We start from the raw sequence: 16,167 nt of genomic DNA on the forward strand, positions 1-16,167 counted from the left end.
GAATTACCGGTGACAGCTCAGCCTTGGATCATTTTGGATTCTACAATTCTGAGCAGTTGTGTGATTTCAGTTAATGTGTCCTTGCGTGTTTGCAGTCAATGCACACACGCAAGACTGCTATTACACACTGCACATTTATCTTTACAATACACTCATTTTATGTGATATGTAAACACAAAAAGTCTCACATGTAAACAAATTCAAAAGTGTCATTTAAGCTTTTATATTTTAAATTTCTATAACAAGACAGTGCATGATTTTATTCCTCAGATCATATGCTATGGGGCAACATGTTTTGAGATGTTATATAATTGTTACAATAACACTCTGCTAATCAATTTGGTTTTGGCTTGTTCACATCTTTTTGAATCACTGTAATGGAAAATGACAATTCTTTGATAACTTATTTTCACAACAATGTAACAGCGGAAGTTAATAGTCAACACACTTGATTACAAACTTGGAAATACCTGTACCTAATTTTGTTCAAATAATGTTCATCCTGTCCATGTATTAGTGAGCAATGCATAATGGTCAACACTGGGAATCACTATAATGGATTTAATGACAATTATTTGATAACTTATTTTCACAATGTAACAGCGGAAATAAATAGTCAACACACTTGATTACATCAAACTTGGTAATACCTGTACCTGGTTTTGTTCAAATAATGTTCATCCTGTCTGCATTAGTGAGCAATGCATAATGGTCAACACTGGGCTATTCTACTTGAAATCCATACACCCTCTGTAGAAGACAAACCCTTAATTTCCAACACATGGAGTGTGCATTTCAAATGGAGTCACACATTTCGGTAACCCCATTTGAAATTCACATTCCCCGTCTGGGCGATTAAGGTCATGTCTTCCATAGGGGGTGGAACACTGGAATAACCCATTTGGATCAATCTGAAGCAGGTGCTTATCTGGATGTGGAATTTAGAGCAGTGTTTACCATGAAGTCACTTGTTGCAGTCAAAGTGAGATTTGGAGCAAACAGTACAGTTTTTGCCAAAATCTGGCTGGTTTTAAGACTAAAATACTTCCATAGGCATCAAATTTCTGGAGAGAGTGAACACTGTCAGAGTCCTTTTAAAGCACTTCTAGAGCATTTCATGGGTTCTTACATGTTAGTAACCATCAGCATGTGCGACATTAGGTTACGACAGGCAGCAAGTAATGGAACTGTGCAATTACCACCGTATTATTGGAGCAGTTCTACTGTGCACATTGTATTTATACATTGGGGAGATTCACCTTTAATATCATTAAAAATATTATGGTTGTAATTTTTGAGTATTTCACTTCTGTGGTTTTTTAAAGCATCAAAATAAAGATATGAGCTGCAAGTGCCAACAACTGATAACTGTTAAATTTGCTAAGTCAAAATAAACCAAATACATTATATATTTCATAAATTAGCCATGTAAATTAACTATATATTGCTTCTACATGTACATACACAGCAGACCATATGTTTTAAACTATACCCATTCAGAGTGTACTAAAACATTGGTGAATAAGGTATAAAAATATTGAAATTTGTTGAAAATGCAATTTTCTTGATAGTCTTCCCTCTTATACTAATTCTCCTCATTAAATCACACAATTTAGTATGCCAAGAATAGCATGGACTTTACCATTGTAACTGTAAGGGGGACAGGAGAATATGTTTGTTTCAATTCATGGAAAATACTGATATTGAAACAAACATACTCCATCAAGTCACCCTTTATGTTGCAATGAGTCTTTATACTTGATTCAGTCTCACACAAACACTTTTTACATCATTTTACTGATCATCAAGTTGCATAAAAGGTGTATGCTTGGTACCATAGGTTAACTCAATTTGCTATCAACAAAACAAAACAAAACATAAAAAACAAAAATATAAGAGATTCAACATAAATTAGAACATATCAAGTTTGGTCACAATTTGAATAAAATAAAATTAAAAATACTAAAACAAACAGAGATCCAAGCAGTACTGAATCAAACAGATATCTATATTAGTCCCCAGTAAATGATTATAATTGAAGACCGAATTAAAAAGACTAGTTTGCGTATGACGTCCTGTCAACCAGACCAAAAATGCTGTACTGCGCAGGCCAGCAACCAATCACGTCGCGCCTTTGCCGTGACGTCAGACGCAAACTAGTCTTTTTAATTCGGTCTTCAATTATAATAAACTGTCATTGTGAGACTGAATCAAGTATAACACACCCTGTGTAAGAGACTACACAAGGTAATTAATATTTATATACAAGGTGTTTCTAGTGATAAGTTGGTGTACATTAGTACATTGCCTGTCATACGTAGTATAACCTGACTTTGGATGTGCTTACTAAAAGATGTTCATCGTAAAACCTGGTTTCTATGACAACATTACCACTGTAAAAGAAAGAAAAGAAAAAAAAAGAAAAATAACAATTAGATGTGAAAGAGACATCAACATCTTTGACATCAGGGATACCTTGAATTAGGGTTAAGAACTCCTTGAGAATCACCAACTCAATTCTTACAAGAATGAGAATGGCTTTGTATTTAAGATCCCCTATTTACCATTTAATTACATGTTACACAGTCTAAAACTATTAAGTGATCCACTTGTTCTTAGTGTGTGCCAGCCACAATCTGTGACCCTTGGCGCAACCTCTCTGGATAGTATACTAAAGCAACAGAGCCCAAAAGTAGTGCTAAGCGTGTGTAAGATGTCATTCCAGAAAATGTACAGTATGTTTTGCTTTTGTGAAGATTATTGCAATAGATTTTGCACACTAATTTTAAGATGATGTCATTCCAGAGACTGTACAATCTTTGTTTTTGCTTACTATGTACTTGTTTTGCACACTAATGATATAAAATTGGATCGATTGAGCCCATATTTATTGAGTCGAGCTATGAGTTTTAAAATATTGACTAAAGCGTAGTGAGTCCAATATTTTAAAACTCATAGCGAGACCAATAAATATTGGGCGTAAAGCATCAATTTGATCATTATTATGTTTTGGATCCAATATTTTTACACACTTGGATTCATCAAAATATAATAATGTAATTAAAAGGACAATGACTATAGTAATGATGCCACCTGCATTACAGCACAAAAAGGCACAGCACAGGTGAGTCTTTAATTAATGTCTTCATTTCTTGAATTTGTTATCAAGAGTCCATGGAGCAAAGTTTCATGAGGCTTGCAGGTAATTATTTACCTCATGAGATCATCCTTGTGGTGAAAATATCCATGAATGTGATAAAAAAATATTGGATTGTCAAGGCAACCGGTAAAGTGCCACTCATGTATAGATTATATTGAGTAAAAAGTGATTGCAATGTTCAAAGAACCTAATCAAACATGTCTAATTCAGTGCCTTAAATAGCAAATATCAATCTTTTAACCAAACTATGGCCTCTTACATCTAAACCATATTGTATCAATACAAGACATTAAGTACAAAATTCAATCATGATCCAGCTTTTAACTTGGTGTAATGTTAGCACATTGCCATTTTCAGTTTTTTCTAAGTACAATAAACTGTTGTTGTTTTGTGCATCACTGCATGGTGCTTTCATAACAACTATGAAACAGGTCTATAGTTTCCATGATTGCCACATTTCACACTCATTACATAAAGAAGGAAATGACATATTCATATTCAATTGACAGAAGATCATTATTTTTACGTACATTTTTCTCCTTTAAAAATTTGTAATTGTATTATAAATAGGTAATGGTAAGGGTTCATACCACGAGCTTTACATAGACCTTACTTAAAAAATAGGGATCACATTTTCGGCTGTAAGTCCAAGTTACCTCTCGTTTTGAAATATATATTTGATATCATCTTTTAAATCGGAATAGAGTCCTGCATATCATATCTGAAATTGACTCCACATTTTTCATCTGACTTTTTGAGAAAATTAGTGATGAATTAAAAAGCATGATTTTTGTGTGTTTTAATCTGATTGCTAACAGCTTTTGGCCTTGTGTTTTATGTGCACATAATCATAAACATCACTCAAAATGTTGCATTTTCTTGTCAAATTTGTACAGATTACATTCAACTGTTCTAGTAAACATAATTTTCAACACTGAAATTGTAAATATTGTACCGATTTTGCACTATTATAGGCATGAATAAACTTTTGCCAGAAGCCGCTTTAACAGATCTGGTGGAATGCACCCTTCAAAGACACATTCAGATTTCTACAGTTCCTGTAAAGACCCTAGTGAAAATATTATATTATCATTCTAATATCAGTATGGGAAATGTGTGACTGTGTGTGGACAGATGGGTAACTACACATTTGTGTAATATATTTACTTAAGCTAGTATGTTTTACTCTGGTCATGTTTAGAATTGACATTTTTGCACTCTCTGACCTCATTCATGAAATTTGTATGTTCAACCTTACATCAGCCCCATGAAGTATTGATATTCAGCACCGGCAATACACTCGGTTGTAGGGCTCAAGTGCTTTCTATGCTTTTAATCTTTTAGTTTATGTTTATATTAAGGTTATTATGAAATACCAAATAAACAATGTATGTTTAGAACAAACATAAGGTTTTAACATTGAGAATCATAATAACTTCTGCACTGCATTTCCAAAATAAAAACTTAACTAGATCCTTAATCAACCTGTATACAATTCTGATCATATTTATAAAACGAAAAAATAAATGACAAACTAACATGTTTAACTTTTACATTTTCAGTGCAAAAATAAAAAAAAGTGATACAATTTGCAACTTCTTTTAGCTCAGATGTATTGAATACAAGTGTCACTCTCCTAATTCACAGATGATATAAATGAGGGTAAAAAACATTAAAAAAGAAGAGATTGTCATTAAATACTTCCTGTATAAGGCATCTAAATGGGGCATGTAATCGTAACAGGTGCGCATTAATAAACTAGTACTAGCATATTTATGGTATGCCATCTATCATGTCAAGCGTTTTCACTTAAACATATGACCCCAGGACGGAAAACCTGCATTTAATGACAAACTGAAAATGGTTATAAATGCTCTCATGGAAGAAGATAATGACTGTGTCATTATGACCATTTTATCATTTAGAGGATATATGGGACAAATCTATTAAGTCTGGAGATTTCCATTCAGTTTTGATGGAAAATTGAAGATAGAGGGAAAGGGACACAGAGACTGAGAGAAATGGAATCAGAAATAAGCATACCCCATAAACTCAGGCACGGAAGTCAGAGAAAAGCATGTATGTACTTTTGAAAATCATTATTGGGCACATTTGTGTTTCTTTTGTTTGGTTTATAATAGTTGTAAAGAAGTTGTCCTCTAGATTATATCATTGCAATTAAATAATTAAATAGAAAATAAAAATAAACAAATCAAATCAGCAAACTAAATAAAGTTCTTTCTGATTTCTTTAATAATTTATTCATTCCTAAAAGCCACACTTAATGAAAGGATTATAATTCCTTCCAACCTGGTGACACAAATTGATGTCTACCGTGAGAAATGCACTTCAGAAACAAATCCTAATTGCAGTTTTTAACTCATTTGAAAGCAATTTGGCCTTGTGATGTCTGAAAATTGCAATTATTCCCTGCCTTTAATGAATTGTCAATTAATTACAGCTATCTGGGGGATCATTTTAATTATTGATAGGAGTACTTATCATCATTAAGACTATTTTGTACCCAATTTAATTCAATATATTAGTTTATTTTTAAATATATTCTATTAGTTTATTTTTAAATACACACAGTTACAAAATACAATGAATGTTACATTATTTTCTTCCATGCTACAATCAAAACTATTAGTTCTCATCTTATTTTGTGTAGAAAATTATAAACAGCAGGTTGAGTACTAATACCACTAATACTTAATCAAAATCGGATTGTATGAATAGTTTTGGTCATTTAAAATAGCACTTATTCAAGGCAACAAATACACCTGTTTAATGCTTGTTTTGTCCGTATGGGAGAATGTTTAGGAATAGCTATTACAATATTCTTTCTGACAACATCTGCTTTAATGTTTCAGCAGCTGAATACCTGGTGACATGTTATGAAAACCAACAAATGGTAGAAGGTGTTGCATATTTCAGTTACTAACAGGTAAAAATATATTTCCAAGAATCACAAGATCTCTTTTAAACTTCCATTGGAGCTTTGATTGAACCGGTTCTTGGAGTAGGCTCCTTCAGTCAACTCCTCGAGATACTGACTTTAATGTACCTTTGCAATGCCATTCAAGAAAAAGGTAAAAGTTTACCAATTTTATCATACACACATCCCCCTCCAGCATACAAGTACACAGACTATGATTAACAGACAGGTCAGTACTGTTGTCCAAGTAATTATATTGAAGTACACACCATAATGCACTTACCCGGTTACATTCTCTAGTATAAATCCAAGTACACACTACTTGAGCAAATGACAGGTTAGCCACTACTGAAGTATATGAAATGCGTAGTAGTAAATTCCAATACCTGGATGTGTACACTGACAAGTGAACTGGTATTTACACAAGGTTGACTGAGTATACTTACCTCTTTAAATCCTTCAGTACACTAGACTTTTGGAAAACACATGTATATTCGGCATATTTATGTGGATCCTGGGTTATATACCGAAGCCAGTTTGACCAAAATTCCTCCCCACAATACAATATGCATATTGTAAAACCTCCGAGCTGGATTAACCTTCGAGCTGTATCTATTATTAATATGCGAAAAGCCTATATTATTAGGCTAAAAGACTATTCCTTGTACGAAGGAATTTAAGGATCTACGTATTGAGAACAAACCTGAGTATAGACTTAATGATAAACCAGTTTCATGATTATGTTTGCTTGAGTACATACTCAAAAAATTTGTTTCTTAATCCCATCAAAAGTAACCCATTGTAAAATTCAGAGTGTGCTCTTTACGTGCTGTTAAGTTACGGGTTACTGTCCTCTATTGCCTAGGATGACTAACAAAATTCCTTCATGACATTGGTTTAATGATGTGTCATAATTATTTAGATTTTGAAACACATCAATCATAACTTGTAGTGAAATTAATTCAGGAGCTAGTACATTGTACCACGAACTCAGAAGTTTGCATAATGACTATTACATACATACCTGAGTAACCTTGCACTTTGTTTGCAAGCATCGGTTGGCTTTCGGGAGCTGCTCCATCCAGGACCTAGTACATATATATCCGAGTAGTTTGCATAACTACTCTTTGTCATGAGTACTGGATACCTGAGTTGAGTAACATACATACCGGAGTACACTTGCAGGCATCATTTGCCTTTTTGGAGCTGCTCCATCCAGGAGAGCTATATCCAAGATGTTTGCGTAACTACTATTTGTCATGAGTACGGAATACCCGAGTTGAGTAACATACATATTCCAGTGCACTTGCATTTTCCTTTCTGGATATGCTCCATCCAGGAGAGCTAGTACCTATATCCAAGATGTTTGCATAACTACTATGTGTCATGAGTACTGAATACCTGAGTTGAGTAACATACATATCCGAGTACACTTGCAGGCATCATTTTCCTTTCTGGATATGCTCCATCCAGGAGCTTGTACCTATATCCAAGAAGTTTGCATTTACACAACAACTATTTGTCATATACCTGAGTTGACATAACATACATACCGGAGTACACTTGCAGACATCATTGGCTTTCTGGATTTGCTCCATCCAGGAGCTTGTACCTATATCCAAGAAGTTTGCATTTACACAAGTACACTTGCAGGCATCATCTGGCTTTCTGGATATGCTCCATCCAGGAGCTTGTACCTACATCCAAGAAGTTTGCATTTATACAACAACTATTTGTCATATACCTGAGTTGACATAACATACATACCTGAGTACACTTGCAGGCATCATTTGGCTTTCTGGATATGCTCCATCCAGGAGCTTGTACCAGGCCGCGACAAATTTTATTTTTTAGCTTGCCCGATCGGGCAGGCAATAGTCAAAAATTGGTTGCCCGAAATTGCCCGAAAATTACCCATATTCCCGGCAACAATTGTCAGCAAAGTCACATCATGCAGTGCATGTAACTCGTAGTCGTAAGTACGTCGAATTTGGCAGTTTCATTCTTGCGGAAAGCCGATACTTTCTCGGTTAAGTTGATACATAAATGAGTATTCATGAAACCACTATAAAAATAAACATTTCATATGCATTCAATTAATACTGTTTGTTTCTTGTGGAAAAAATGTGCATTTTATGTGAAATTTTGTCAGTAAAGTCACGGCGATTTACGTATTTTGCCAACCACTAACACGTCTCAATCTCGATGTACATGCAAATACATGGTCATTGACGTTATAAAAACTCATTATATATGCACGAAACAGTTTCTGTAATTGGCTAAACTATAGTTTACAACCAATACGTCACGAACGTCATTTCATTAGCATATATGTCTGGTATGGATATGAGTGCTACATGTAGCATCGGAAAAATTTGAGGGCCTTTTCAAGAAGTTTTCTACTTGGTTTCGACTGTTTTTTACTTCTGTGAACACGCCAGGTTTGACAGAAATACTCCTTTTGGCATCATCAAGCTTTAATTGGTTTTATTTTAGTCTTGCCCGATCGGGCACAGCTCTTCAGAGTTTTAGTTGCCCGACAAAAAATTTGATTGCCCCGGGCTATCGGACAGGCGATTTGTCGCGGCCTGGCTTGTACCTACATCCAAGAAGTTTGCATTTATACAACAACTATTTGTCATATACCTGAGTTGGCATAACATACATACCTGAGTACACTTGCAGACATCATTTGGCTTTCTGGATTTGCTCCACCCAGGAGCTTGTACCTATATCCAAGAAGTTTGCATTATACAACATCTATTTGTCATATGTGTACATCCATATCAAATGGATGCACTTGTCAGCTGCTACATGTGTCTCATTTCACATAATAACTGGGAATAAATACCAGACTCAATTCAAGTGGGGGTCACTTTATATCATCCCCAAGTGACATGGCTTATTAAGGCCAGAGTAATGGAAGACACATTCGTCTACGACCGAATTTGAGATTTTTTGATATTTATCAACACTAAGATGTATTCTTTAACTTGAAACTGATAAATTACAACTTGCTAATATTTGTTCGTATTTTTGCTTGATTTATTTCACTCTTTTCAACTCTAAAAAGTCACATGGCTCAAGACAGCTGAGTAAATTGGCGGGAAAAAATGAGTCAGAAATGCGCTGAATGCGAGAAATATTGTGATTACGCGCGATTCAAGCGTCGCGTGTGTGACGCCAGCGCAACTCTCTTGGCGTATGTCCAACGCAGTCAAGGCGCATTCGGTATGTTGTTCACGCCAGCAAATGTGATGTAAACAAAACAAAAATTTGCAGTCAAAATGCCACTTAGATTTTTTAATTATTTTGAATTTTGACGCACTGAAAGCAGACATTATAGATTCATTGGTGCAAAAAGATGCATATTTAGACCATGCACCAGATACAGCTTTTAAAAGTGTGAAAGTCTTACCGTTTTAAAATTTAAGGACGTTTTGTGCAGAATTTTGACATTTTTACTAAAACGTCGATTTCTCAGAGTTCACTTTTGACAATATTATGCGATTTTTGTGACAAGGTAACTCGAAAAATATGCAAGCAAAGGGTAAACTTTTTGCACTATCCTTTAGAGTACATCAAAGTCTAGGGAAGGTTTTTTCATTTTTTCAAAATATTTGTTTTAAACAAAAATATACAGCATTATGTGCAATTTTAGCTTAATAGAGTGACAAAATGGCTTTTTTCACATGTTTTTTTCAATATTTCAAAAAGAGACGAATTTCAAAAAATTAAAAACCTTCCCTAAGTTCATGTCTCTTCTTCATGAAAAGCTAACTGATTTTTTTTTACTCCGAACGGATTTTTTTCTAAGTTGTCACAAAAATATTGGGGTAAAAAAGTGAATTTTTGTGATTTTCTCAAAAACTCAAGATTTTTGAACAAATCTGACGTCACCATGGGATTCCTTGACTCATTTCCTTTCTAAAAATGTATAGTTTTATATACTTTGGACATACAATTCAGAAATAATGAAGCTCGAAAAGGTCCATGTTCTCTCCCATTACTCTGCCCTTAATACAGTGAACATTCCATAACCATGTCACTTGGGGATGATTTGAAGTGACCTCCACTTGAGATGAGTCTGGTATTTATTCCTAGCTATTATGTGAAATGAGGCACATGTAGCAGCCGACAAGTGCATCGTTTTGATATGGATGTACACATATACCTGAGTTGACATGACATACATACCGGAGTACACTTGCAGACATCATTGGCTTTCTGGATTTGCTCCATCCAGGAACTTGTACCTATATTCAAGAAGTTTGCATTTACATGTATACAACATCTATTTGTCATATACCTGAGTTGACATGACATACATACCTGAGTACACTTGCAGGCATCATTTGGCTTTCTGGAGCTGCTTCAATTAAGGACTGCCACGTGTTTGTGGAGTTGGGTATTACAAAACCAAAATCAAAGAACCACTCTGTGAAAAATGCAATACAAAAATACATATGTAAACTACATATTATCTTTGAATGAAGGGATGGGCAAAGGAAACATTTATTTTTTCAAATAGTTGATTTTTGTTGAAATCTGTAACATTTAATATCAACTAGATACACATGTTTTATTATAACTCAAACTGCACTTTCCACACCCAACACATAATTGCAAATATGTCATTGATCCCTAAAACATCTTGACATACGTTTGTGGACGATCAATTCAAATTGGTAAAAGAAGAGACAAATATATGAACTTACATGTACTCCCACTATGCCTAGAACAGGGGAATAAAACATCCTGGTATGTGTATGTGTGTACCTTTATGTATGTATGTTTTCAATTGTTTAAAACTACTATTGCTACATTATAACAAATCAAATACTTCTTTCAAATTTTCAGCTTTAATTTCCCACATGTACTTGCATTGAAAAGCATGAACCAACTTGGTAATGTATGCAGTTTATTAAAACACCAAATCAAAGATTTAGTTCATGTATAATTTCAAAATCTTGCTTTTCATCATCAAAATTTGCAAATGATAAAATAAATATCAGCATCTTTTATGTTCATATTCCAATTACATTAAGGAATCTCAGTAGATTTCTCTACTTCTATAACATCAAATAAATGCAACTAAAGTGTGGTGTTCAGGCATGTGGCACATTAATGCAATTAGACTTTAGGTATCAATTCGATTCAATCCCATAAGAAGATTTGAGGCCCAGCCAGCCACCTGAAGGCAGAGTTGCCATACTGTATTACTTCAAACCTTACAGCAATTTTAGCGTCTAATGGCTATATTGAAACTGCTATGGAAAAGCTATAAAAAGTATTTTCTTAAAGCTACAATTATTGAAATAAAATTTAGAAGAACAAGAAGATAGTTGACTATTGGAAATATTATATCAACATGGATATGATGATGAATAGCAGTCTCAACTTAAGCTCATCAATTATCAAATCAGGTAGTCGCAACCAACTATATTTTAAGTGGAATCTACTTCTTAGGTGTATAAAAACTAACCAGCGCTGGTTTAAATAAATTATAGTTAGAAATGATAACACAATAGTGATGTGATGTTTTCTTTGGTTGTATATTTTTTCACAACTGTATAAATGGTTATTTCTTATTTTGCGTGACAAACCCAGAAATATTACTCACGGCTTGAGCTTTCGCCATCTTGGCTGATGGCTTGATCACAAGTGTCTGTTGTGATCTGGTCCACTGCGTCTAAACTGCCCAACTTTCAGCCCTGGGAGTGAGAGTGCATCCAACCTCCGCGGGAAACGCAGTGGACCAGATCACAATAAACACTTGTGATCAAGCCATCAGCCAAGATGGCGAAAGCTCAAGCCGTGAGTAATATTTCTGGGTTTGTCACGCAAAATAAGAAATAGTTTGATCTACAACCCTACTGATGCATCTGTTTACGGAAATGTATAAATGGTTGATCAGCATGAGGCATAAAATGTTTGTTTGGAGTATATCTAAGCACCTCGTACAAATTACAAGTCCTAAATAAAGGTCTCTGAGCCAATTCTGTTGAACGATTGCCGATTCTATACCCTCCGATGGTAAGCATGTTAAAGCTAGCGATTGAAAAAAGATTCTGATTGTAAGTAACTCATAGAAGAAACATTAATCATCACATGTTGAGAGATAACAACTCTCTAGTCCGAAGGTTCCCTAGTCCAAAGGCTCCTTAGTCAGAAGGTTCGCTAGTCCGAACACGTAATTTGCCATTCGCTAGTCCGAATTCTGAAAAAGGTTTGATAGTCCGAATATCGGGTTCGCTAGTCGGAGGGTTCGCTAGTCCGAATAATAAATAAGGTTCTCTAGTCCAAATATAGATAAGGCTCGCTAACCCTAACCCTATCCCTAACACTAACCCTTATTCTATATTCGGACTAGAGAACCTTCAGATTATGGAACTTAATTTGGTTTTCGGACTTGAGAACCTTCGGACTAGCGACCCTTCTGACTAGAGAGAAGTCAAGATGTTGAGATGCCCAAAATATGCTGCTAAAACAAGATACTGGCAACCTGTGATCATCACCCGGCCATGCAGCCACTAGACAGTCACTGGCAATGACAAACTAATTTTCCCTCTTGTAAATATCAGCCTCAATCCTCATAGTATGTGACATGCTCCACCACCATTTAAAATAAAAAATAAAATAAGAACACACACGGGAAGCTTCATGGTGTATCATTCAAGTTTTCAGTAAATCCTGTTTACTTAGCGGTACTGATGCATCTGTGCTGATGCATCTGTGCATATTTCCCACCAGATCATTTTTCTCAATATCGATCAGTGACAAAAACATGGGGTCTAGAATCCCCGGGCAAACACAAAATATGATTTCCATCATCAAGTGTGCTTCAAAATCTTGCTTTTCATCATCGAAATTTGCAAATGATAAAATAAATATCAGCATCTTTTATGTTCATATTCCAATTACATTAAGGAATCTCAGTAGATTTCTCTACTTCTATAACATCAAATAAATGCAACTCAAGTGTGGTGTTCAGGCATGTGGCACATTAATGCAATTAGACTTTAGGTATCAATTTGATTCAATCCCATAAGAAGATTTGAGGCCCAGCCAGCCACCTGAAGGCAGAGTTGCCATACTGTATTACTTCAAACCTTACAGCAATTTTTAGCGTCTAATGGCTATATTGAAACTGCTATGGAAAAGCTATAAAAAGTATTTTCTTAAAGCTACAATTATTGAAATAAAATTTAGAAGAACAAGAAGATAGTTGACTATTGGAAATATTATATCAACATGGATATGACGATGAATAGCAGTCTCAACTTAAGCTCATCAATTATCAAATCAGGTAGTCGCAACCAACTATATTTTAAGTGGAATCTACTTCTTAGGTGTATAAAAATTAACCAGCGCTGGTTTAAATAAATTATAGTTAGAAATGATAACACAATAGTGATGTGATGTTTTCTTTGGTTGTATATTTTTTCACAACTGTATAAATGGTTATTTCTTATTTTGCGTGACAAACCCAGAAATATTACTCACGGCTTGAGCTTTCGCCATCTTGGCTGATAGCTTGATCACAAGTGTCTGTTGTGATCTGGTCCACTGCGTATATGATCCACTGCTAAAACCAACTTTCAACCCTGGGAGTGAGAGTGCATCCAACCTCCATGGGAAACGCAGTGGACCAGATCACAATAAACACTTGTGATCAAGCCATCAGCCAAGATGGCGAAAGCTCAAGCCGTGAGTAATATTTCTGGGTTTGTCACGCAAAATAAGAAATAGTTTGATCTACAACCCTACTGATGCATCTGTTTACGTAAATGTATAAATGGTTGATCAGCATGAGGCATAAAATGTTTGTTTGGAGTATATCTAAGCACCTCGTACAAATTACAAGTCCTAAATAAAGGTCTCTGAGCCAATTCTGTTGAACGATTGCCGATTCTATACCCTCCGATGGTAAGCATGTTAAAGCTAGCGATTGAAAAAAGATTCTGATTGTAAGTAACTCATAGAAGAAACATTAATCATCACATGTTGAGAGATAACAACTCTCTAGTCCGAAGGTTCCCTAGTCCGAAGGCTCCTTAGTCAGAAGGTTCGCTAGTCCGAGCACGTAATTTGCCATTCGCTAGTCCGAATTCTGAAAAGGGTTTGCTAGTCCGAATATCGGGTTCGCTAGTCCAAATATAGATAAGGCTCGCTAACCCTAACCCTATCCCTAACACTAACCCTTATTCTATATTCGGACTAGAGAACCTTCAGATTATGGAACTTAATTTGGTTTTCGGACTTGAGAACCTTCGGACTAGCGACCCTTTGGACTAGTGAGAAGTCAAGATGTTGAGATGCCCAAAATATGCTGCTAAAACAAGATACTGGCAACTTGTGATCATCACCCGGCCATGCAGCCACTAGACAGTCACTGGCAATGACAAACTAATTTTCCCTCTTGTGAATATCAGCCTCAATCCTCATAGTATGTGACATGCTCCACCACCATTTAAAATAAAAAATAAAATAAGAACACACACGGGAAGCTTCATGGTGTATCATTCAAGTTTTCAGTAAATCCTGTTTACTTAGCGGTACTGATGCATCTGTGCTGATGCATCTGTGCATATTTCCCACCAGATCATTTTTCTCAATATCAATCAGTGACAAAAACATGGGGTCTAGAATCCCCGGGCAAACACAAAATATGATTTCCATCATCAAGTGTGCTTGCACTTGTAAATTAAAGTGAAATTTGTTTAGAATTTCTCATGCACTTATTGCCAATTGTTTCTTACATTTCCTGACTTTGGAGAAATGATACTTCGCCAGGATTTGATAGCAAATTTACCTTGCACATGATTGATATGTTGCGTTGTTCGTTTTATACTTAAATGATGATCGGCAGCTTTTCACTGGAAAATTGTTTCTTTCATTTCCTGATTTTGGAGAAATGACACTTCACTAGGATTTGATAGCAAATTTACCTTGCACATGATTGATATGTTGTGTTGTAAACTTGTTACTTGTTTTATAATGAAAATGCCTTTCACTGGAAACGCCTTTCACTGGAAACTTAAATCATTGCAAAAACACTCTACACCAAGTGAGATGATATATGGACAGAACAGCACGGCTGGCTTCCTAGTGACAAAATCCCATAGCTACAAAAACATGTAAGTCAGTGGTCTGTTTCTTATAATACAAAACAAACATTACACAATCGATCAATAGCATGGCAAACAAACTTGTGGAAATTTATTTGAGCATCAGAAAAAATCAAACAAAACCTATTTGCTTAAATCGAAAATAAAAATGCAGTCAAAATTTTGGTGAGTAAATAAGAATTGCATATGAATTTATGGAAAAACAGCAATCATACAACATAGAGTTGGGTAAAAACTGCAAATAGCAGGTGGAAATGTCTTTTTGAAATCAATTTATTACCTTGGACCCACCTCTTATAAATAATTTTATCGAATATCCTTGATGGGTTGAAAAAATATGGAAGGACAATATGGCAAATTAAAAAGATTTCTTGAAATTGAGGGAAATAAAAGAAATCATGAACAGGTGTAAGATTTTGTTTCAAAAATATGGAAATTGCTTCATGATGGTTTCAATATTACTTCATTTTTAGTATTGCTTTATATTTAAGGAAAAAAACTTGGATATACAAGTCGATGTTGACAATAGGGAAAAAACGCTTTCTTGGTTGACTTGCAACAAACTATCATCCTTTGATAAAAACTGTCATTGCTAGATTTAATTGAAATAGTCAGTCTGCCAATTCATATCTAATAATTGAGTGTATACAGATCCAATCAACGCAAACCTGTGATATAACATGGTGGGACCGATTATATTTCACAAGCCCACCGGAAATGTGCTTCTTGTAGATCAATTTCATTCCAGATTTCTAGTATTAAGAGAGGAAATAGAATATAAATATTACATTGTTTCACCTCAAGATTGGTAGTGACGTAGAGGTGCACAATTTTAGCTTGTTGCAGGTGTAATATCAAATTGGGCAGGCTAGTGTATACACACATACAAGGGCAGTTTATTGGCATGCTTGTATCCATATCCATGTAAAATCACTGAA

General features: G+C 35.0%; 1 protein-coding gene across 1 annotated transcript in view; it reads right to left on the reverse strand.

Annotated features, from left to right (window-relative positions):
* Positions 1–1,870: 1,870 nt before the first annotated feature.
* LOC140152450 (retinal rod rhodopsin-sensitive cGMP 3',5'-cyclic phosphodiesterase subunit delta) overlaps positions 1,871–16,167 on the reverse strand; it is an 80,446-nt gene continuing 66,149 nt past the window's right edge. Inside the window, exons 4-5 of the mRNA XM_072174770.1 lie at positions 10,431–10,536; positions 1,871–2,393 (exon numbers count right to left, since the gene is read on the reverse strand). Coding sequence (XP_072030871.1) covers positions 2,312–2,393; positions 10,431–10,536 — 188 coding nt within the window. The 3' untranslated portion in view covers positions 1,871–2,311. The remainder of the gene's footprint in view (positions 2,394–10,430; positions 10,537–16,167) is intronic.

Source organism: Amphiura filiformis, chromosome 1, assembly GCF_039555335.1.
Source record: "Amphiura filiformis chromosome 1, Afil_fr2py, whole genome shotgun sequence".
In the NCBI taxonomy this organism is placed as follows: Eukaryota; Metazoa; Echinodermata; class Ophiuroidea; order Amphilepidida; family Amphiuridae; genus Amphiura; species Amphiura filiformis.